Raw genomic sequence first — 25353 nt, 5'->3', positions numbered from 1 at the left:
CTCCATCACCTCTTCTCCTCATATACCCTACACCTTCACATTGTCTTATGTTGTAAAAGAATCATTTGGTGGCAAGATTACATTAAACCCACTGGATTCTCAGGTGCCCTGCTGGCAAATATTAGCTCAAGTCTACAGGTGCACAAGTATCTTTCTTTGTCTCCGATAGGGTTCGGAGACAGCGTAAGCCACGGAAGGATTTTAAGCAGGCAATACCAAAATCGAATTAACATTTTTAAGAGATCATTCTGGCAACAGTGTGGAACACAGATTGGAAGGGGACAAACGCGGAGACAAGGGCAAGTATTTAGGAGACTGGAGTGATCCATGTGGGGGATGGCAATGGCTGAAGACAGCAGAACGCAGGATGGAGTGAAGACGTATTAGACATGGTGAAGAGGCAGAGTTCTCAAGACTTGTCCACTGGTTTACGTAAAGATGAGGAAAAGAAGGAATCAAGCTGGACTCCCAGGATTCAAGCTTGGATGTACTAATGGACAGGCCTGCTGTTCATGGAGATGAAGAATAAGTTCAACCTGCGCTCAAAAGTATAAAAAGCAATGATACTGCACTACCATTTAAAAAGAAAAATTAACACAAACAAAAGCACATGCTGCCTTAGACAGTATAGATATACATCTCTGGGAAAAATCAAACACTTAAATTCACAGAGAGGAATAAGTCAGAGTTAAAGAAATTCCTGTCTAACATATGTTGATGAATGAATAATCAAAGAATAACAAGAAGGCAATTCACTAACAAGAGAGCCATCTACTGCCTTCCAAGGATAGTGCAGCGATGAAATGCCACAAAAAAATGTGGAAGAAAGCCAAGTTTGTGACCACTTCACACTGTACATGTATTCACAAAATATCTGACCCCTCCCACAAAAATTTCCAAGCAGTTAGCACTTTTTAGCTAACAGCCAAATCTTTTCACTTACTTATTTCTCCTAAAAACATCAATTCAACATGTATCATCTTTTGAATATAGAACACTTACCTGCCATCATTGCTATCATACTGGCTTTATAGACATTAGTAAGAGATCCAAGTTCTCCTGTTGCTAAGATGGTTTTGAGATGAGCCTCCCCACAGGCCTTGCGAAACTGACGAATCTCATCATACAGGGCTGGGGAAGGAAATAATTGAGGCAGTTACAAAGCAGGCAAGTGATAACATAACTTGGCAGCCATTTGGAGCTGGTAGAACCCATCTCAGATTTAGGAAACATAAAACATTTGTCACTTACTAAAAATCACCCCAATTTAATATCGCCTAGAGCATTCTGTTGCCATTCACATCCTGTTACAAGAAATGCTTAGTTTGCTACCATGAAACTTTCTAAGCCCCTGCCCGAGGTCCAGAACCATGCCGCTTTTTAAATTATCATTATAATGACATGCAAATTACAAATAATTTCTACCTCTCCCATATGTTGGTTACTTACAAGAAAAAAAGACATTTATCCACCATACATATGGGGGTGTACCGCTCTGCAAACTGAGGAAACCTCAGGTCCTTATTAATTCTTCCATTCACACATAATAAGTTCTCCTGTTAGAATATAAAGCAGGCCTTTCCTGAGAGCTCTGCTAATGACAATGAAGACATAACAGCTTTCCCCACTCGCTGCCAGGACATGTATCTATATATCTGACTAAAAAGCACTGAGCCTAGCCAGGTATGCTGGATGTATGTGCATAGAGCCAGTTATAGAGGGGCTCCCAGGTGCAGCCTTGAATCTATTAAACCCTGACCCCAGTACCACATCTGGCTTTTGAGGGCTCCACTTGATACCCTGAAAGCAGATTTTTGAAAAACATACATGTAAAAAAAAAAAAAACTATCCTCATAGCAAAAAGAAAATCAAGGGGGAGAACATTTCATATTCAAAAAGAATTGACAGAATTTTAGTAAACAAAATCAGTATAATGAGTATTAAATTTTTGAAAAATTATTTAACATCATCTTCTGGCATGACACCAGTGGGTTTTGGCTCTTATCCTGTATCACGTTGGCTGCATTCATTCCTTGAACTTGGGCTATTACTACACGATCAGGACTACCAGCGCTTTTTTTGTTCCTCTGCGTGTGTGTGTTTCATAGGAAGTAGTTCTACAAGCACACGGACTACACTGAGCAGGAAAGAAAAATTCGTACTAAGGTTAGGGTTAGGGGAAGTGGTTTTTAATGTGGAGATGAGACTTCCGTAATTCACTGGTTTACTAAAGTACATGTAAAAGACTAAAAATTGGTCACAAGTCACCAAACTCAGTCAAAATCGTGAAAGTTGTAACACAATGAAGAAAACTTGCCTTCCCGATCCTAGAAAATCTGAACTGAACTTGAAGCTCCAAGTGAAAAGTGAACACAAATAAAAGCAAAAATTCCATTACAGGATGCTTGGTAAATGTTAGAGTTTGACCCCGTCAAAAGATGGCACCCACATTAGGTTTTTCAAGAAAGGGCTAAATACTTTCACAAATCCCTAATAATCAGTGGTTTTGAGCATTAGAGACGATCTGAGATGCCACACCGCCTACCTCACCCTGCCCATCCTACCCAAATTGTGAGAAATCATCTCACCCACACATCCCATATGACAACATGTGTGAGAATGGCATAGACAACGACTACGTGGCAATAACAATTTATATTCTTTTAACTCAGGGAATGAATCTTGGATGAAATGACATTTCCTGAGTTACTGAATCTGAAAACAGGAAGTTGTTCTCTAAGAACTACTGACAAGGAAATCTCTTGATCTAAAAATTCAAGAATGCTACCCCAGAGTTAACTTGCAATTTAAATAATGACTTTTCTTCCACAGTGCAGCGTTGCCATCAAAAGCAGGCTGGAGAGTCAGACAAATGTGGATTTAAAACCCAACTGCATCTCTTCTTGCGTGACCTTGGGCAAGTAATTCTCAGCCTCGGTTCCATCCTTGAAGTGTCAATAATAATACTTACATTATAGGGTTATTATGAGGATTAAAAGGGAAGATATATACAAAGTACTCTGCACATTGGCTGATTGTAAGCACTCAAAAAGTGTAACCATTATTCTTAAGCTCAGCAACCTAGTGAAATGAGTTTTAATTAAGTGTTGTGTGATAAAAGCCAAATCTTATTCATGGCCTGACCCAACTCCTTGTACTGCACCAAAATCTTGTTATATGGATTAATGCTTAAAATCAGTGAGTCATCAGATAAGGCTTGAAATGTTTTATTACAACATTTGTTAAAGTAAAGTTTGATCTGTACAACAAAATTCTTAAAACATTGATCCCAATCATATTTAAGAACAAAACTATCAGCCTTTTTCTAGAGTATTACCTTTTGATATCCAGTCCATTTCTTTACCTACAGTTAAAATTAATCAGAGAAAAAAAAAAAAAACCCATGTACTTTACGACTCAATTATCAGCCACCTGGAAGTTATTATGCCCTGTAATCCATGATCCAAACAGAATGAACCCAAAATAGTCATCAGCACATAACTGGATTTAAACAAATAAGTAACCAGTGCCTTCTCATTCTTTAACCACCAACTCCTCAAATCATTTAACTGACCTATCTCACCACATAACAGGGTCAAGTTTTTCTGAGAAAGTATCTTAATCTTTAGAGTTCAACTGAACTCTACTGAAGTTGCTTGTCATTTTTTTCTTCTGTTACTATTCTGCCCAGAGTAGTAATTCAATCAAAAAGCACACTGGACCTGTCCTTTGGAAAATGTGGCCTGGACTCCGAACAAGCAAATGCTTCTATCTGGGCCTCTGAATCTTACTGAGTTACGCAAAGATGGCAGAGCATTCAAGATGTTCATTAGTATTACTACTGCGACATCCTCAATGGCAGCAGATCCGAGAGTCCCGTGGCCCCGTGGCCCCGTGGCCCCATGGCCCCGTGCCAGCAGCATGGTACCTGTGCTGGCCAGTGACGGCAGCATCAGAAGTGGCCCCGTAACCACACTTCCCACGGCACATCCAGCTGTATTCTCTGCTCCCCAGTCTTTCATGGACCTGCCTGTTTTCCAAGCCTGGTTCCCCAGGCTTCTTACTGACTCAGTGAGCTATTCCATGTCCTCCTAACAGATGCCTTTTCAGTTTAACCTAATCTGAACTGGTTTCATTAGTTTCCAACTCATAATTCTAGTATAACAAGTATTTACTGAGAAATCTGGTATGGTGTGGGACAATAGCATTGGTGCCACACTGCCTGGGGTTCATATTCTAGCTTCAACACGAATTTGTTGTGTGATTTGGGCAATTAACTCTTAAACTCTCAGTTTCCTCTTCCATAAAATGAGGATAATTGAGGTATGCACACCTCATGGAGTTATTTCAAGTATCAAATAGACTAATATGTATAAAGTGCTAAGGATGGTGTCTGGGACATGTATTAATGCTCAAAAACTGTCAGCTGTTTGTTTCCCTGTTGCTGGCATTGGTGGTGGTGCTGTTGCTGTCGTTGCTGAGTGCTTATCAGGTTCAGACATACAGCAACTTATAAAGCAGAGGGCACCACGATCTATGTTTCTTAAAGAACATAAACACAACCTCTTTGGGGCCTAGAAAGCAGGCTGGTGGGGAAATTTTTATTACTTCACGAACATTTTTTTTTAACTTGGAGCCCACGCTCCCAGACTCCTGGGATAAGAGTTCTATTACTTGCTGGTTACGTAAATTTACAGGAATCATTCAATTTTCCTAAGCTTGATCACTTAGGGAGCCTCAGTTTGCTCCCATATTTTTGTGAAGATGAGATAAAACAGTATATATGTTTAGAATGGAACAAGGCAATTAGTAGGCGTTTAATCATCCAATACTAGATTTCCATATTTTTTCTTATATACTTCCAGAAATGCAAAAGTAACTTTGAAAAACAAAACAAAGTAAGCACTGTCTCAGTAGTTATAGAATTTACAAATTTAACATATAAGGAAAACAGACCACTTCACTCCAACACAAACGACAGAAGCCACAAATAAGCATTATTAGTGTCCAGGTGTTCTAAGCACCTTGGCATCACAGTGACAGATGACATATGCAAATCAGAGTAACATGATGGAGGGGCCTCTGGGTGGCTCAGTTGGTTAAGTGTCCAACTTCGGCTCAGGTCATGATCTCGCAGCTCATGGGTTCGAGCCCGTGTCGGGCTCTGTGCTGACAGCCCAGAGCCTGGAGCCTGCTTTGGATTCTGTGTCTCCCCCTCTCTCTGCCTCTCCCCAACTTGTGCTCCATCTCTGTCTCTCTCAAAAATAAATAAACATTTAAAAAAATTTTTCTTTAAAGTAACGTGATGGCTGAAGTGTAACTGTCAATCCCAAATCATAATGTCGTTCAACATACTCAACGGTCACTTACCTTTCAGTATAAATGAGCAAAACAATGGAAAAACTAATGGGTGGATTTTCCTCCACATTAGCAGGAAAGGACAGCAGGATGTGGATTTATATGATTGCTAGTGGAATACACATGTGGAGGAAGAAATCACAGTGGAATTAACAAGTTCAATAGATCCTCTTTCCAAAAAAAACTCTTCAGGAGGGGTAGCTACTCAAAAGAATGAGAAACCCCATAAGTTTTCAAAGCATCTTCCTGCAAAAATGCTCAGTGTTTTCTACACATCATTTAAACATCCCTGTGGGGTAGCTGGTAGTTAGCTTCACATTTCATATACGAAAAGTGAAATGTAGAGAGATGAATGAGTTGCCTAAAATTTCCTCACACTTTGCTGCCTTTATCCCCCCACATGCATACACACAGGCAGCTACATGCATGCTGTCCTTACAATACGTTCTCAAGGACATGAACTGAAGAACTTAGCACAATATAGTAATCAAAACCTAGAACCTAAAGGGATGTCAACTCTCATTTAGTTCAAATTACTAACATTATAGATGAACATTATAAACCCAGAAGCTGATTTTCATTTTTCTAGGGAAAACACAGTTGAAGAAACTGAAAAGTTCTAGGATAATTCAGAAACATAAAACAGTTAATTCTGTATGATTGAATATGCTAAAAAGACCTATAACTTGCTCTATAAGCCTTCTGGTTAAGATCAGAACAGCACATTCTGACATTATGTCGTAGAGAAGTTCACGTGTCTGAATCCGGACTTTTCCGCACTTGCTTGCCCACTGATTAGCCGTGTCACTTGGGAAAGTTACGAAACCTCTCCAAGCATCATGTTTCTACTCAAGATTGGATAGAAGATCTTTACTTTGAGAACTCAAACACATCTTAAATCCTAGAAATAAATGTAAAAAAAAATTATTTAAATAATCATGAAGATAATAGATTATTTTTCTCTTGGTTCCACCTTTAATAATAAGCAAATATAAAAATGAAGACAAACTTTAATTTGCTCTAAAATGTTACACTGTTGTAATTACAACAGCTTCTTGCTATTGGTTTAGAAAGATGATTTGGATCTCTACTTTGTGGGAGCTCTCGGCCAGAGAGAGATGGGGAGCAGAGTAGTCTCATTTGGTCACTACCATGAAGGGTGGGGGAAACTTGAGACTGGCACATCACTGGGGCCTTGAGAAACTCCAGGCTAACATGCTGCCAGATCAGGGTTGGGGGGTGGACATCCTCATCAGTGAGGACTGGGAATTCTGGAGGACTTGGTGAGCTCAACCACCCTGGGTGCACAGTACTAGACGAGGGAGACAGCCTATGTGGTCAAGAGACTGTTCCACACATGGAAATTGATCAACTAAATAAATATACTGAGGATAATGGGAACAAGATTTCTCATGACAAGAAAGAGGGACACAAATATAGAAAGGGGAGTGGGCAAGAATAGCCATTTGATGTTGGCTTGTGAGGAAATCATCAGTGTGAACTCATAGTTTCTGATACAGATAGATTATAGATAGATGGACAGACAAATAGATATAAATGCACGTTTATTTATATGTGCGCATTGTGTATATGTGAAAATTCATGCATTTCCTACATCTGTCCACTGAGAAGACCTAGAAACAACAGCCTTACAGCAGTGAGCACACCTAGCACCCAGATCTTGGTTTCTAAAAATCAATCTTTGCTAAAAGAAAGTAGACCTCCTTGGAAAAATGGCCGATTCTAGGGCTAGCGCAGCAAAAAAGTTAAAGATAAGCCTGAAATATCCATGATAAGAATTCAAGGAACTTCTTGAACATATCAAAGAATAATATGAACATGTCAAAAGGACAGAAGAACAATCTAACACAGCGCCTACTGGCCAAATCTGGGATAATTTGAATATCAATAATAAATAATGACAGTAATGGATTATAACCAATTGAGTCCAATAGGACTCCATGAGCTCTTATAAACAGAAAGGAAAAAAAAAAGTAGGAGAGGAGAAGGTAATGCTAACTAGTAAGTATAGAAGAAATGATGGAATTAGAAAACCACCATTTGACAAATATCAGAGTAATAACTGAAGAATTATGAATGAATGCTAAAACTACCGAATAAAGTTAGATGAGGAACAGGATATTAATACAATCTCAAAATATCTCCATTCATTTCCGTATTAATTACTTGTTAAAACACAAAATACTGGGGCGCCTGGGTGGCTCGGTCAGTTAAGTGTCCAACTCTTGGTTTCAGCTCATAGTCCATGAGATCAAGCCCTGCATCAGCCTCTGCGCTGACAGCATGGAGCCTGCTTGGGATCTTCTCTCTCCCTTGCTCTCTGCCCCTCCCTGTGCTTGCATGCACTCTCTTCTCTCTCTCTCTCTCTCTTTCTCAAATACATAAACTTTAACAAAAAACACAAAATACTTACTAATTTTATAATGGAGAAACTTGCCAGAAAGCATCTTAGCCAATTAAAACTTAACATCCTCAATAATGGGACAAATGCACATCTTAGGACTCCCGACATAATGCACTGAGAAGAACTGAGCAAAACTTCTGTGGTATTTCTCCCCAAAATATATAACTTGAATCTAATCATGAGAAAAACATCAAACAAACCCAACTGAAGCACATTTTGCAAAATAACAGGCACTTATTCTTCACACTCAAGGAAAGACTGAGGACTGTTCCAGAGTGAAGAAGACTAGAGAGACATGTAACCATTGATCCCAAAACTAATAAAGACCACTTTTGAGACAATCTGCAAAATTTGAACAAAGTCTATGGATTTAATGGTAGTATGCTATCAGTGTTAATATCCTGATTTTGATGGTATACTGTGGCTTGGTACACGTGTTCTTGTTTTTAGAAAATATACACTGAAATATTCATGACTAATGGACCAACAGGTCTGCAACTTAATCTCAAAAAATTGAAATAATTACACATATATAATTTTATAAACACACACATGTACACACACAAAGATAATGAGAAGACAAAAGGTAAATGGGGCAAAATTTAATAACTGTGGAATCTCAGTGAAGAGTAAATAGTTCTGTGTACGATTTTTGCAACTTTTCTGTAAGTTTAAAATTACTCAAAAATAAAAGTTAAAAAGATATATTTCATATACTATTGTGATTTATTTAGCATCTAGATATTTTTTCTTATGGAAGGGCTTTCAAGATTATCAACCATTCTATTTTTTAAACAAAAAATATTTGATTATATATGGTACATATTGCCTGCTTTTTCCCCTTGAAATATCATAGACAGCTTTCCATATTAATAAATATAGGTTTGTAGCACAGTTTTTAATAGCTACACAATCTTCCCCTGCATGGTCATAAATAATTTATACGATCATTTTTCTGTTATTGGATACTTAAGGTTTCAGATTTTTTGCTATTAGGAACAATACTTCAGTAAACGTCCTTATGGTTACATCTTTGTATACATCATGACCTTATTCCCTAGAGCTTTCATTAATTTTTTTTCTGCTCACCTACTCACATGTAATCCATGTTCACTGTTAAAAAATTCACACAGTATGGAAACTAAAACTTCTCCATTTAAAAAAAGAAAGGAAGAATAATTCTTGCATGTAACAGAAAAATAATAATCTGGAAGACTATTATAAAAGATGACTGACAAATGAAAATGGAATTCAAACACCACGACTGCAAATTAGTCAGAATAATGCAAAATATAACAAAACACATACACCAGAGAAGTGGCTGGCATAGTGATGTCACATTAAAAACCTGATAATAAATGTTTTGACTTGTAATGAGGTTTTCAGGAGTAGCAAAAGTGGGTGTACTAGAAACCCAGGATATATCACATTGTAGATGCGTAATCAATATAGTAGCAAAACCAGCGGAGGAGTTGTCTCCTGTCTGTCCCCCCACATCCCTCCCACCACTGCCACACTGAGGAGGAGAAATGGAGGTCGTAACCTGACCTTCTGCTCATCATTCCCAGCTGAAAAACAAGCGAGGCTGTGTTGATGGAGTGTGTTCACTGACAGGAGTCAGAGAACTTAGCCACACTGGGAAAGGCCTGTGTGATGAGAATGTAGATCCAAGGAGCAGAGGGGGTCACACTGCATCTGTTTCAAGCAGCATCCAAAAATGGTTGACAACTGGCTCTCCCTTCTGCCTCCCTGTGTCAGCAGGAACTTGCGTCTACAGTATTTTACTTTTCTCTATTCAAAAGTATCTTGTTTCTCTCCAGCTTCCACCCGTAAGGGAAGTATATTCTTAATCTTGGGGCACCTGGAAATCCATAAAGTTTTCTGGGAAAGCACTGCTATAGACAAAGAAAACTGTGTTAGTAAAGCTTTTGTGAATAGAAATTATGGTTTAAGTAAAAACCCAAGTGTTTAAAGCCTATGCTTCCTATCTAAAAGTCATAAAGTAGTTTCCTTTTATATTTCATGCTACTCAAAGGCACTTAAAAAATAATTGTTAACGAATTATATCTAAGCAATTATTTTTTGAGTACCAGAAAAGATGTTCAACACTGCACATGAATGGCCTGAAAATATCTCTTAAGATAATTATATGTATAGTAAAACACTTAATATAAAGTGTACAGCAACCTTTTAAATTGAAAAAGTCACAAAATGTTCAAGAACAGTTTTCATCCACCAAGGCAACTAATTAATCTTGTAAGACTAAAACAGAGATGAGCTAAAACGCCAGGTAGTAAAATAGCCTATAAGAGATAAAACACACACATTTTGGTCAATACTATTTGAAGTTTCAAAGAATCATAGCCTAAAAACAAAAACCATAAAAGCATACAGCTGCTATAAGTATCTCCAGCATTTTTCTGTTATAAACAACCCCCAAAACAGAGAAAACACAGACTATAGATTATGTGATTCCTCCTCAAACAGCGTCTATAGATTTAGAGACGGCTTTTCTCATAAGATATTCTGATTAACAACTCTACAAGACAAAGAACAATTCCAATTTCTTTTAAGAGATGTTCTTTCTACCATCCTTCTTGTGTAAAAATCAGCAAATAAGAAAAATAAATTGCTGCCAAGATTCAAGATTTTCAGGATCCACTTCATAAGACACAGTGATAGACACTGTGGCATTGGCCCCAATATTTCATTCTCTCCCCCCAAAACTCTTGATGGCCTGAGACATGTACTCCACAAACCAGGTTTAGGAGAACAAATCAGGACTGACGAACTGAAGAAGATACAAGGGGGATCTAGATACAGGACACAAACAACATTTCCAAGTACGACACTGAACGCACTATGCTGAAAAATGTTACAGAAGAAGCCACCTTTGGGGCGATGTCTGACAGTGCTCTAGTATGGAAGAGAAAGTCAGCTGTAGGTCTTGAGCTCAGAGAAATGGAAGATTCTTGAACAAGGCAGAATCTGATACCATTTCAATGTCACTGGTAATATATTAAGGTAAATACATGCAGCAGAGAGAGGTCATAAAAAAAGTAAAAAATGAACACCTCTATATTTACAGAGCATGGAATGCATTTAATTTTCAAAACCTGTTCAGTAAGATTTATGAGATGATGAACCCCTTCTGGTGAATGCTTTCTTCAAAGAACTGTTTAAGAAATGCAACTTCGATGTCGACTTTAATATCATCATGAAAAAATACCGTATTATAGGTCCTTATCTAGGGAATAATACTCCCAGACAATGAAAACGCCAAATATAAAATCACAGGCCATTATAGCTCTAAAGGACTGTAGAAATCATTAAGTTTTATCCCCTCATTGGTAGCTTATTTAAATGGAGGCAGAGAGAAGTGAAGTGTTTGCCCAAGGACTAGGTATAAATTAGCGAAATTACAAAGACTAAAATCCAAGTCTTTTAGAGTTCTACTTCATTTACTCAATACGTGTACTATTACGGTTACTTCCCTTGACAACATACTATGAGCATCAAAAGGAGGAGAGGGAAAGAGAAGAAACTGCAGCTGGCATGGAGGGACTGATTCATCTGGGCCAGGCAATGGATGGTCAATTTACATTCATTATCTAATTTAATCCCCATTACAACCCTGTGAAATAGATGCCATTATTCCTACTTTACAGAGAAGGAACAGAAGACACAGAAAAGCAATGTGGCCAAAAGCTACTAATGGTAGTGCCAGAATTCCAACCACAGTCTATCCAATGCAAAGACTCTGCTCTCAACCCTTCCTGGTCTCCCAGAGTTATCCTCCCTTCTTGTTCCATGGTATATTTGTTCTGGGTAAGCTCTGGGTCTGACCACCTCCAGTGATGACTGGCTTATATGCTGGCTGGCTGGCTGGGTGCCCCTGCCTGTCTCCTAGTCCAGCACAGCATTCCAGGGAGAGGAAAGCCATCCTTTTCCTGAGAGCATAAGAGGTAGATGTACTTTTTGGCTAAACTTGACAGAGAAAGAAACTCTTTATCCATTAAGCCTTCTATTATAGCCAACTGCAGATCCAGACTAAATAGAAACACACAGGGAATACTATTTGTATTAACTAACCAATATAAAAATTCAACAATGCTTCAATCATCCTGCACCTAAACTATGTGGAACCAAGAACAAGAAGTATTTTTTTTTTAAATAGATGTGGGGCGCCTGGGTGGTTCAGTCAGTTAAGTGTCTAACTCTTGATTTCAGCTCAGGTCATGATCTCACAGTTCGTGAGTTCAAACCCTGCATCGGGCTCTGCACTCACAGCACAGAATCACAGGGATTCTGTCTCCCTTTCTCTCTGCCCCTCCCCCTGCCTCTCTTTCTCTCAAAATAAAGAAAAATAAACTTAAAAAAAAATAAATGTTTCAAGTTACTGATTCTCTACAACTATGGGATGGTAGGGGAGAGGGTGGAACCAAAATCACCTGGGGCAATTTTCACAGTAAAGAAGCCTATCCCCTCAGTCCAACACCCAACCCCAATAGTACATATACTCAGGAGGGATATTCTAGGTTCCAGGAAGAGAGGAGTTCGGGCAAGTAATCTGAAAGCATTTTGTCAGGTAATTCTAAGAACCAGCATAACATACTATATATACCCTATATCCAAGTAAAACTACTGTCCTGAGGGATAAGTGAGATGGTGTAAGTTTCTGTGCCCGGACAGGAAGGACTAAAGGAAGTACAGGCAGGGAAAGACAGTGTACTATAAAGAGCAAAACAGGATCTGACAGTAAAAAGCTTACCAGAAAAGGGTCAGGCGAAACAACAAGAACAAAGCTTTTTAAATAGAAGATATATGAAGTCAAAAGGCACAGGGGTCTGAAGTGTTAGCTATGGGGAGGATCACCTCCAGGGTTTTCAGCAGCCAGAGAGCATCACTGTATTCCAGAACAATCCAATCACTAACACCACAGTTTGGAAACTAACCTGTATTTAAGAGAAAGTGTTCAAATCAAATACTTTTTAATGGATTTCTTTCTAAAATGGCTAGATTCTCTGATCTGATCAAGATTCAACCGTTCTACTTACATAAAAATGACGCATGAAAAGCAGCATGGTTTAGTGGGGAAATTGAGCATAAGTTCTGGAGTCAAGCAGATGTAGGTTCCGGTACTTGGGAGGTTTTGTGGTCTTCAGTATAGGGAATGTGGCTGAAATCGGAGAGGTCAGGAGGTTTTCAAGGGAGAGTGTGCAAAGTGTAAGAAGTTTGAGAGCTTGCTGGGACCCAACCTGAAGACCGCCAACACTTCAGGGATGACAGAGGAGAGAGAGGACCTTGCATACAAGACACAGGGACACAGGAGTCATCAGAAACTTGAAGGAAAACCTGAAGAATTTAGGATTACCAAAGCCAGGCAAAAAGAGTGTTTCCAGAAGGACTGTGCACTGTGTCAAATGCTGAACAGTAGAGCTAAACAAACAACTGCAGAATATTCCCTGGGCATAGGAAAATAAGAGGACATTGGCATCTTGATTAGTACAGATTCAAGGGAAACAAGTAAATATAACTCTTTTAAGAATTGTAGCCATGAAGGGAAGAACAGAAAGGTAGACTTAGCTAGAGATGAGGGGGAAGGTTGACATGTGAGCATTTTTTTAATGGATAAGAAAAGCTTACATTATGTTTAGGTGTTGATGGGAATAAATCGTAGAGACAGATGAAAGATACAGGAGAAAAAAATGGCCAACAAATGGAGTAAGGCCTCTGAAAATGTGGGAGGAGATGAGAGCCACTGCACAGAGGAGGGACTGGACTTAGGAGGAAGGAAAAGGAGGAACAAAGGAAAGCAGAGCTGATGCAAGGACCTCGAGGGAGACCCTGTCTACTGGTTTCTATTTTCTCTAGAAAGTAGCAGGTGGGTCTTCTGCTGAGAGTGAAGGAGCCTCAAGATGGGCAGAAGAATTAGAAGCTTGAGGAGAAAGAAACTTTAAATTGTCACCAAGGAGAATTAAAGAAGAGGAATACGGGCCCCCCTCCAGTCTCTTTAAGTTCATGCCCGAAACTGTGGACCCTGTGACCATGAGCAGTGATTAGGATACAGTCTGAATGGCCAGGTTTAAAAATGGGACTCTTTCTTTTGTGCTTTAACCAGGGTCCTACACACCTCAGCGCACAGAGAGGAGAGGAATCTAGACTTGAACGTTTGAACGTATAATAGCCTCACAGACATTTCCATCAGCAAACTCCAAGAAATCAATTCTAGGGGCGCCTGGGTGGCTCAGTCGGTTAAACGTCCGACTTTGACTCAGGCCACGATCTCGCGGTCCGTGAGTTCGAGCCCCACGTCGGGCTCTGTGCTGACAGCTCAGAGCCTGGAGCCTGCTTCCGATTCTGTGTCTCCCTCTCTCTCTGCCCCTCCCCCGTTCATGCTCTGTCTCTCTCTCTGTCTCAAAAATAAATAAACATTAAAAAAATTAAAAAAAAAAAAAGAAATCAATTCTAGGCTCATATTTTAGTAAACAGCTAATATCAAAGCATGACACTGAAAAATACAGTACGTAATCAAATTGAGGCAAATTAAGACAAAATACCACAGTGAAAAAAAGGCCTCAGTCATTGCAGGTTTCTATTTAGAATTAAATTTCCAGTATTAAATGTTCCTTTTCAATTTGTTTTGGGTCAAGAGGTTATTAACACCATAAAAAAGTTAATAGAAAAGTATGGTCCAAGACAAAGATGTGTTATTATATTTTACATGAATGCCTGTTATTAGGAAATTATCAGTTCCTAAAAACAGCCATTCCTAGTTCATTAAGGGACAATTACATCAAAACTCATCTCCTATTATATTTTATTTCCCAATTAGTATTCTAGAGACAAGAGCACATGTTATAATAGAAACCATACTTCTATGTCTACAACTGTTAAATAAAAGATACAGGACATATAGTTTTTTTATCTAACTAAATCATATAGTTTATTTCCAAATTTGTTTTAAATATTATGTTTATTCATTTTTCTCCTCTTACTCTGGCCCAAAATCTTAATTGAAATCTATGACTAGAAGGAAACAAGAATTAATATATAGGGACAAGAGACATCTATTTAAAAGCCTGGGTGGCTTGGTTGGTTAAGCATCCGACTCTTGATTTCGGTTCAGGTCATGATCTCACCTCTCCACAGTTCATAAGATCATGCCCTGCACTGGGCTCCATGCTAACGGCACAGAGCCTGCTTGGGATTCTCTCTCTCCATTTTTCTGCCGCTCTCCTGTTCACATGCATGTGCACTTTCTCTCAAAAAAAAAAAAAAAAAAAGAACTTAAAAAAAATGTTTGCAATTGGTCAAAGCTCACATGAACCATAGGAAAAGGAACAAAAATCAAAAGCACAAAAAGATATTTGTGAACTGTCAAGAATTTAAACCTGGCAAGGATTAAAAATGTTGATGAAGTATAGTTGGGAGTACAGGGCAATAGGAATGGCTTTAACATTTGTTCTAGATCATTCAGAACTGTGGTATCAGTGACTGCATCACAGTGATACTCTCAGTGCTGCTAAGATCTCTGAGATGACCTGTCCCACAGCTAATGGCACTGTGCCTTTTGACTTCATGTATCTTTTTATTTAAATATTTGTGTTACTGTTGTTTCACCTGGCCCTTTGCTGTTAAGCTTTTTACTGTCAGACCCCGTTTAGCTCCATACGGCTAAACTGTCCTTCTCTGCCTTCTGTCCTTCTCTGCCAGAACTTCCCTCAGTCCTTTCCATCTGGGCACAGAAATGTACACCATCTAACTTATTGGGAATGTTAATATTCTAAGCTAAAAGACTACATTTTCCCGGCTTCACTTGCAGCCAAGATGGCCACTGACTCAGTTTGAGCCATGGAGGTGTAAGCAAAAATGTTGTATGAGATTTTTAGGATAGGACAGCCCTTCTTTCCTATTATCTAGGAAATGAGTGGAAAGACAGGAGCTGCAGAAGCCATCTTAGAGAATGGCGTGCCCTTAAGCATGAGAGCAGAAGCCACACACTTTGGAAGTAGAAGAAAAAAGTAGCATAGGTCACCCCTGAAATACCTACCTCTAGACTTTGTATAAGAAAATAAATCCTGAAGTATTTAAACTACTGACTGAATCTTTGCCTACTCCATAACCAAAAGCAATTCTTAATGAATAAACAATGGAATTAGGATTTATGGATGTTAGGGGCACCTGGGTGGCTCAGCTGGTTAAGCGTCCGACTTTGGCTCAGGTCGTGATCTCACAGTTTGCAGATTTTGGACCCGCATCAGGCTCTGTGCTAACAGCTCAGAGCCTGGGGCCTGCTTCAGATTCTGTGTGTCTCTCTCTCTCTCTGCCCCTCCCCTGCTCATGCTCTCTCTCTCTTTCTCACACACACACACAAATACATAAACATTTAAAAAAAAAAAAAGGATTTATAGATGTTAAGTTAGATGGACTGACAGAGAGAAGGAAGAGTACCTGGGTGGCCCAGTCAGTTAAGTGTTCAACTTGGCTCAGGTCATGATCTCACGGTTCATGAGTTCGAGCCCCATGTCAGGCTCTGTGCTGACAGCTCAGAGCCTAGAGCCTGTTTTAGATTCCGTGTCTCCTTCTCTCTCTTCCCCTCCCCTGTTTGCATTTTGTCTCCCTCCCAAAAATAAATACACATCAAAAAAAAATTTTTTTTAAAGACTCACAGAAAGATATCCATGAGATACTGGCAAGTCCAATAAGTAGGTCAAGAAAAAATACATTAAATATAATCCTACTGTTTACTTAAACTTTGAAAAAGGGTGTCAGTTGCAGGACACCTGGGTAGCTTTGTTGATTAAGGATCTGACTCTTGACTACAGTTCAGGTCGTGATCTCATGGTTCATGAGTTGGAGCCCCGTGTCGGGCTCAGTACTGACAGTGCAGAGCCCGCTTGGGATTCTCTATCTCTTCTTCTCTTTCTGCCCTTCCCCTGCTTGTGCACTATCCCTGTCTCTCTCAAGATAGATAAACTTAAAAAAAAAAAAAGCTTTAAAAAAATTTTTAGTTGAACTACTTTTATGATTCTTTTGAAATAGAAAATTGTACTTATTTTAGCTATCAACCATCTCTATTATACAAAATATATTTAAGGCACAGGTCAAATCTATTTTTTAATATTTAATTATAAAAAGTTTGTTATTGAAATGGGTAATGTTTTTCTTAATTGGTGCGATAGTAAATTATGAATCTCAAAGGTAAATATAATAACTCCTAGGAACTATGTGTAAGAATAGCAGGAATAAAGCAGACTTCGCAGACTTACTACTAATCCCACCTCCACAAAATCCACAAAGATTAACATAAAAAAGGGAAGTTTCCTCCACATATTAAACTCTGCATAAATGACTTGCCTAGAGTGATTTATGTATTGAGTAATAAAATACTGGAGGACAGAATAAAAGTTAACAGTCTACTGCATAGAAATAACCACTCACCTAAGCACTCAAAGGGATCTAAAAAGTTCACATAGGTGGGCAACTGTCTAGGATTTGTGAGGGGAACAAGGATGAGCAATACCAGCCGTGTTTTCTCTGAAATTCGCCTTCTGATCTAGTGACTTGTAATCTAGAACAATGACTTCCAAAACATGCTGCCTCTTTTCCAATCGTCTCCATTTCATTCACTAGGACAGAACTAGGCCTCCCTCTTAGGTAAGGACTTGCACATACCTTCCCACTGGCCTGTCAGCACCAAGGTCCTGTTAATTACCACATCAATTTCCGTAGCTCCATCTTCCACAGCCAATCTGATCTCTTCCAATCGCGTTTTTAAATGAGTCTGTCCAGCTGGAAAGCCAGTGGCCACTAGTAAAGAGAGGGAAAAAGAAGAAAGGAAGGGAGGGAGGGAGGAAGGAAGGAAGCAAAGAGAGAGGGAAGGGAGGAAAAAAGGAAGGAAGGGAGGAAGGAAAGAAGACAAATTTTAGTTGGTTTCTCAACAAGGAATTTGATACAAAAACACAAAAAACAACAACAAACAGCATTTAGACTAAAGCATTAATGACACTAAAGAGCTTCACGCTTATGTTGCAAAGTGAAGTGTGAAGAAATAGAAGGTCATCTCATATGGTGTTATTGGTGTTAGGATAAATATTAGTATTGCATCGTCTGGAAAACCTGAAAGTAAGTTGCTGCAGTGATGCTCATGAGGGGGCTCTAAGTAAATAGATACTAAGAAAATATGTTATCGTCACACCGAGTCATAAAACAGTAGCTATAGCTCTATCTTGATGGACCCTGGTTAATTATGGATCCTACTCCTAATCAAGTTGGCTATCATTGTATTCTTGATTTACTCACTCACACTTACAGCTGTGGTAACCAAATTGCAGTATAGGTTTTTCCCACTGCCTATCTTAAAATGAATAGCCAAGCAGATGAGAATAGAGGGAAGAGACAGCAGGAGGGAAAAGTACCTAATTTGTCCACAAAATTGGGACAGGGGTGAGGTGGGACGAACAGGACCAAGTACAAAAAAAACAAAAAACAAAAACGAAAAGAAAATACAGCCACACTTCTGAAAACCTATTATATTTTTTACACGTGCATCATTAATTCCATTTCTATGACTAAAGATAACCTTTTGTATTTCCTTGATGTTATTAAATTCCTTGGGTCTGCTATCTTACAGGAGAGCACGTTTCCCTGTTGTATAAAAGAAAAGCTGAATTGACAGAAGCTGATGAAAAATTAAGGCAGCTGCCAAATACTGTGGGAATCCTCACAAATGGCTTGTATATCAATACTGTATACTATGTTTCTTTTGATGTATCCCTAATAAAATAAATTAATCATCTTTTAGACTCCTTTTTCAAGGCCCCAGGATATTCCTCTTAACATCTTCTAAAAGTACAATCTAACTTTATATCTGTCCATCCATATACTCACACACACTCAGCTACACAGAAGCTTTTAAGACTCTTCTTTCCTTCATGCCAAGTCCTACTGAGTCTCTCTTAAGCCAATAACTCCTGAACATACCCTCTCTACTTTATCTCCCAGGCTTTGGAGTGGCTCTCCTCACCTCCCACAGGGACTGTGATAAGTCCCCCTAACATCTTGTCACCCCTCCTTAATGTGTCCAGTACCATCTCCTGACCCACTACAGCATAAAGCTGATCATGACATAACCTCTTCTCAAAACCTTGCAGTATCTTCCCCATCACCAGAATGAGCCCAAAGGCCACTGCCGAGCCTAGTTTCCCTATGGGATCCGGCCCTGATCTACCTCTCCAGCTTCAACTCCCAGAGCCCCTTGCCTCCTTGCCCCAATTTAGACCCAACAACTGCAAGCCACGTACAGTTCCTGAACACACTCCTGTGCCTTCACACACGCTAGTTCCTCTGTCTAAAATCATTCGCTAACTCACCAACACGCCTCCTTACCCTTTAAGACCCTATGCAGCTATTAGCTCCTCTATGAAGAATCCCCTTACTCTCTGTCACCAACCTCTGCAAAATAAATCACTCCCTGCTCAGAGTTACAAGTGTAGCTTCTGCATATCTCTATTAGCATATTTTGCATACATATAATACTATATATCCTGCATGATGATGTTTTAAACTTGATTATTCCTCCTAAACAACTAAGTTTCCTTAAGGACAGGGAAACGCTTCTGTATTCTTGGGAATTCACATGGTCAGCGACTTAGCAGGCAATCAGATACTGAGACAATGAGTAAAAACAAATAATTAAATAGATAAAACTAATTAAAATAATATAAAATTATATATAAAGCCTCCAGGTGTTTTGAGGTGAAGAACCGGAAACAGATTGACAGACAACAGCAAAGCCAAAACAATTTTACCCGAAGCCACTGGGATGGTGGAGCCGGCTGCCTTCAGTGCTTTCACAGCATCACACACTCGTGCGGGATAAACACAAACAGCGGCTGTAGTAAGGCCTATGAAGAAAGAAATCGTAACAGCCTACTTTAGCGGAAGTTCAATTTGTACAATATGCTTTTAATTATTATTTATACCACCACACTGGCAGAAATCAAAATGGCAGGAAAAATAACTCCCCCATGACGCTGCACTGAATGAAAAAGTTTTAGGGGCGCCTGGGTGGCTCAGTTGGTTAAGCATCTGACTTCGGCTCAGGTCATGATCTCACGGTTCGTGGGTTCGAGCCCCGCGTCGTGCTCTGTGCTGACAGCTCACAGCCTGGAGCCTGCTTGGATTCTGTGTCCCCCTCTCTCTCTGCCCCTCCCCTGATCTCTCCCTCTCTCTCTCTCTCAAGAATAAATAAACATTAAAAAAAAATTTAATAAAGAAAACGCTTTGACTCTCCACATTCCCTTCCAGGTCTTGACAATATGGGTCATTTTCTAACTGTTAAAGTCATGGAATAAAACAATCATGATGCTACTCTTTGAGGATAATATAATACCACTTTTTAAAAATTCCTAAATGGTAAACATAATGGTCTTGACTCAGTGACATTATTTTATTTCGTGTAGATAACAAAATCCAGATTTCTACAGCAAACAGACAGTGGATGGAAAAAAAAATGGACGTGAACCTTACAAGGTAATATAGCAAAATGACATTTAATTGATCCTATTCCCTCTGTTGCAAGAAATAATAAACTCTGAATCTGGAGCCCTTATTTGGAAGAATAAGCTCTTAAATCTAAAAAAAATCAAATAAAAATCAAATGGCCAATATAAAACAAAACAAGAGCGTAAGACTCATATGAAGTTGTTACTTTTTTCAGCCCCTCCCTCAAGGCTGTTACTTTTAATAACTTTGTATAACAACACCTACAAACAGGTGGTGTTTTTATTGTCAACTCAAAAGAAACATCATAAATATTTTTCAAAAGCTGTGGCGTTATAGGTCTACAAATTATCTACAAATTACTTGGGATAAAACACCAGCATCGGACCAAAGCAGCATCTCTAGCTGCATTCATTACAGACAGGCACTCGGGGATCATGAAGCAACTCTCCATGAAAAGCTCCTAAAACCAGCCCAGTGAGTGATACGCACATCATCCCGGAAATGCTGTTAGCCTTCCAGATCTCGGTTTCCTCATTTAGATACAGAGGATCAACTCTCAAAGAAAGGTCTCCTCCTTTCCTAAAATGTTAACATTCTAAACTTACGGCAACTTTAGAAAGTCCTTTCTTTCATGTATACTAAGAGAGTGAATATAACTTTTTTCAAAAGATCTAACCTAATATACGAGCATGCAATATTCCCCATTTGCATTTTATTCTCAAAAGTATTTCATTTACTCACAGAAAATACTTTATGTATGAGATGTGATTATTAAGTAATGAGACTGGCTTTTGCACATGTGGCTAGGGAATGAGAATCAGTATTTTAGAGTCACTAGATGGAAAATTTCCCACACTGAAGAAGTAGAAAGAAAAATAAAGAAACTCTCTACCAGCAACTTTAATCCATGATGGGAAGAACTGACCTAAAAAAGAGATCCAGATTCTCCCCCTGCTGTTTTTTAGAGAAGAATCTCAATTATTTGCTATGTACACAAATCTACCAGTGGATCTTACTGCTATTATCATTTAAGCAGCTGAATCTTGTCTTAAGTCCTCTTAGATTTAGTAATTAGTACTTACTGTAAAGGGGTAAACACAGACAGATTATACACAACAACATTACCTTTATCATGCACATTTAAAGCTTTCAAAAGATCTTCCCGGATTGGATACTTGGCTTTATAACAAAGCCTTTGAACGTTGGAAGATGTGTCATCACCTGAGAGTGTAGTAAGATCTATAAAGGTAACAGCTTTCAGGAGCCAAGCAGCCTGGTTTAAGAAAAGTAAAAACAAGATTAAAAAAAAAAAAAAAAAGTCAACAACCCAGTTAGTTAGCAGGAAATCATTAGACAAACATTTGTGCTAAAATCTGACATCTACACTGTTCTCAGGCATGTCATTCTCTATATGATATAGACATTGCTCAACAGGGACCAAAAAGATGAACACTGCAGAGAACAAAATAAAAGAGGGGTACAGAGTAGTCTTAAAACTATTTTCCTTCCGTAGCTATCTCAAAGTGAAATCCCTAATAGAGCAAGCCTCCCCACATCACACCTCCCCATCTTATCCATCAGGAGCCCTGATGGCTACCATGATATGAGAGAACTTGGGAATAAGAGGATCTCTAACTGATATTTTTACCTCCACACTTGAGATCTAGGATGAGACATTAAAAAAGAAGTCTCCAATTTCTTTGCTGTTTTTTTTTTCACTGTATCCCAACCCCATTTTTAAAACAATATTCATAGTGTGTAATTCATTCTAATGAATTTCCTTTTATCTTTCAATTAGAATATTTCCAAGGATGAGTCAAATGAGAAATGTCACCCTAAAGGATTCAATGGCAATATTTTGCCTCACTTGAGAAATGAATTCTGAATTCCTTCTAGTCCTGTGATCCACAGCACATCTTTGGTCAGTATCCACTGAAGGATATGCTGACCACAAGTACCCCATGAAACATCACTTTTTGAATTTTGGAAAATGATTTATGAAAATTAATAGTAAGGTAAACACGGTGGTCAAAGAAGGTCAACTTTTATGCCTAAGGGCCTCAACAGCAGGCACACCAGGTTTAGACGTTATGGTTTAAAAATTAAAATAGAAGACAACCAAAGAAGGTATGTCTAAGGAACTGAATAAATGTGTTGAGGAAATACGCCATTTAATTCACTCATGAATAAAGATGCCTCAAATTCATTTGCGGCTTTGCCACTCAAGAGTGGTAAGATGTTTAACTTGTTCGGATAAATGTGTTATCTTTCTCCAACCCATCATCATCATATATGAATTATTAAAATAAGTCGTGGACAGCTGCAATCTTTTAAGTTTAGATGCATCTTGAGCAAAATTCAATATTGTGGCCTTGAGGGAAGAGACCAGGCATTGTAAACTACAGGAATAGAATGCTCAAGAAGAAACCTTACTTGCCACTCCTTTTTCACCATTCTGCGAGCCTGGATTTGCTCTGCACGCCTCAGAACTGCTGGTTGATTCACTTGTATTTTGGAGATCCAGCTAAGGTCTAAAGGGGAAAGAAGAACACTTCTTTATCAAATATATTCACCTATTTTCACGCAGTCCTTGGAAGGATATATCATTTTGCATCGAAGCTCTTATAAAGCTTCTGTTTCTTTTTTGCACAATTACAAATCAATAGCCTTGTTGAAAGAAGCTTGGTCATGAAAAGGCATACTTCACGTAAAATCAAGTACAGGAGGAACCGGAAGAACTTGTATTGATTCGTTACACAGACATATCTAACAGAGGAAAATGTTACATTACTCCTGCCATGTGCCTCACATCTGACGGCAAAGACTTATTTGTAAGTGCCCCGTCCAGGAGAACAAATGATTAATAAACTGCCTAGTGAATTAATGTTGGGGCTTAAAGGAACCCTTGATCACTACCCCCTACTGACAAGATTAGTCTCTACTAGAGGCTGATATGATATATCCCATTCTTTCCTCAAAGGAGACTATTTCAAAATGTATTAGAAATTACAACATTGATAGAACAGAAGTTTCAAAAAGGGAAAGAAAGAAACAAGGTGTTCAAAAGTCTGGGAGACATCACTATTGCTTCGGTTTTGAAATGCTCTTTCCTACCTCGATCCTACCCTCCATCTTAGTTAACTGTAACTTCTATTTTGAACCCAGCCTACATGTTAGCTTTGGTGAAAACACTGCCAAGCTCCTCAGATAGAGCTAACATTTTGGATACAGCTGTACTGTACAACTTGTATTTAGTTCAGCCAGGAGTCATGGTAAAATGGTCTCCTATGCTCACTGTACTGTGAGTCATGATCTTATCTTTGAGTATCTAACACCAAACACAGGGTGGTGTACATGTATTTCACTTTTATCCACCAGCACTCTGTATGACAGAGGTGACCTTAGAGTAAATTGAGCACACACCCATTTACCTTCTGCAAATAACCTCACTTTTATATCCCTCCAGCATCTTCTACCTTCTATAAATAACTTCATTTTTATATCCCTCCAGCAACTTCTTCTTAGAAGAGGCTTAAAAAAAACACAGTGGGAAAGGCTATTCATTAGGAAATATGTCCCAATTATCCGTGATTCTGCTTCCTGCAGTATCAGTTACCTGTGGTCAACTGCAGTCCAAAAACCGAAGATCCTCCTCCTGAGGTATCAGAAGGTCAATAGTAGCCTAACGCTAGCTCACAATGTCTGCATCATTCACCTCATTTCCTCTCATCAGATAGGTATTTTATCATCTCACATCATCACTAGGGTGACTACAGTACAATAAAATATTCTGAGAGAGACCACATTCACATGACTTGTATTATAGCATATTGTCATAATTGTTCTATTTTACTATTACTTATTGCCGTTAATCTCTTACTGTACCTAATTTATAAATTAAAAATTGTCATAGGTGTATATGTATAGGAAAAAATATGGTATATATGTAGGGTCAACCACTGTCCACAGTTTCAGGCATCGACTAGGGGTGGTCTTGGAACATATTCTCCATGGATAAGAGGGGACTACGGTACACAATTCTCTACAATGTGATGGGGAAAACCGCTGATTGCATACTGCACTACACAACAACACAAATAATAATAATAAAGTATTTGCATCTACCACAGAGATAAGGCCACGTTTCTACAAAAAAAAATTCTCTCATTTCCAATTGATTCCTCTTATCAATATTAATGTTGTAGAAATTCGAAGTGAGAGTTTGAGTGATTAATAATGATATATTTATTTAAATATCACTGAATAAAGAGCAGAGTCTGGGTGCTTTTTTTTTTCAATTAAACTATTTTGTTAGCCGAAATCATTTAACAAAACAGATTTTTAACATTTCACTCCATCTGCTCCTCAGAGACACTGTGTGTTTTCCTGCTTGTCTACTGAGCCAACATCACAGAGAAAATGGGAGTCTAAGGTCAAGCAAATGAAATCTGCCTCTTCTTCCCTACACAGAGATGGGTTCTACGTAAAGCCCAAAGAAATAAGACCAGACAGACACATCAGACTCATCCTAATCATAAGACCTATAAGAACCCCTCTATACCCACAGACAGGGGAGATTCTTAAAAAAACAAAAACAAAAACTAGTAACGGTGATTAGGTTTGTGGTAAAGATCGTTTCAGGCAGATAGTAAAACCAATGAGGCAAAGAGTTGTGTGAAATACAAGGCTCACCACCAAGCCACTGTTGTCAGTGGCCAAAAGAGGGAAGCCTATGCTGGTGGGGCAAGGCTTTGAGGGGCCGTCCTTTATCAGTCGTGTGACACTTCTGGAAGCCCCTCCCCACCTCTCCTCTACCACTACCACCAATGGAAGCACTGCTACTGGAGAGGGGTCCAGGACGCTCCACCACCGCCTGGCTGCCTCTGTCCTCATATGACCCTCTTCTCCCTCTCTGCGCCTCCAACCCTGTGGTACAGCGTTTCTAAACTATCAGGAGTTCACTGGCAAGCCTGTCACGTTCTGTCTCTGGACCTGTGCACGCTGTCTGCTCCTTCTGCCCTTCATTATCTTGCCAATACAGTGAACTCCTACCCAACCTT

At 39.0% G+C, this 25353-nt stretch overlaps 1 protein-coding gene across 3 annotated transcripts in view; it reads right to left on the bottom strand.

Annotated features, from left to right (window-relative positions):
• The window catches only part of DERA (deoxyribose-phosphate aldolase), a 117803-nt gene that overhangs the window by 45550 nt on the left and 46900 nt on the right, over positions 1–25353 (bottom strand). For 2 of the 3 annotated variants that reach the window (XM_027035634.2, XM_053225873.1), the window contains 5 exons: positions 22727–22824; positions 21419–21566; positions 19597–19692; positions 17462–17596; positions 1003–1131 (listed from right to left, as the gene is read on the bottom strand). In XM_027035634.2, coding sequence (XP_026891435.1) covers positions 1003–1131; positions 17462–17596; positions 19597–19692; positions 21419–21566; positions 22727–22824 — 606 coding nt within the window. The remainder of the gene's footprint in view (positions 1–1002; positions 1132–17461; positions 17597–19596; positions 19693–21418; positions 21567–22726; positions 22825–25353) is intronic. The other variant, XM_053225874.1, reaches the window with a different exon arrangement.

This window comes from Acinonyx jubatus, chromosome B4, assembly GCF_027475565.1.
Source record: "Acinonyx jubatus isolate Ajub_Pintada_27869175 chromosome B4, VMU_Ajub_asm_v1.0, whole genome shotgun sequence".
Taxonomy (NCBI): Eukaryota; Metazoa; Chordata; class Mammalia; order Carnivora; family Felidae; genus Acinonyx; species Acinonyx jubatus.
This window is presented reverse-complemented; position numbering and strand designations above follow the sequence as displayed.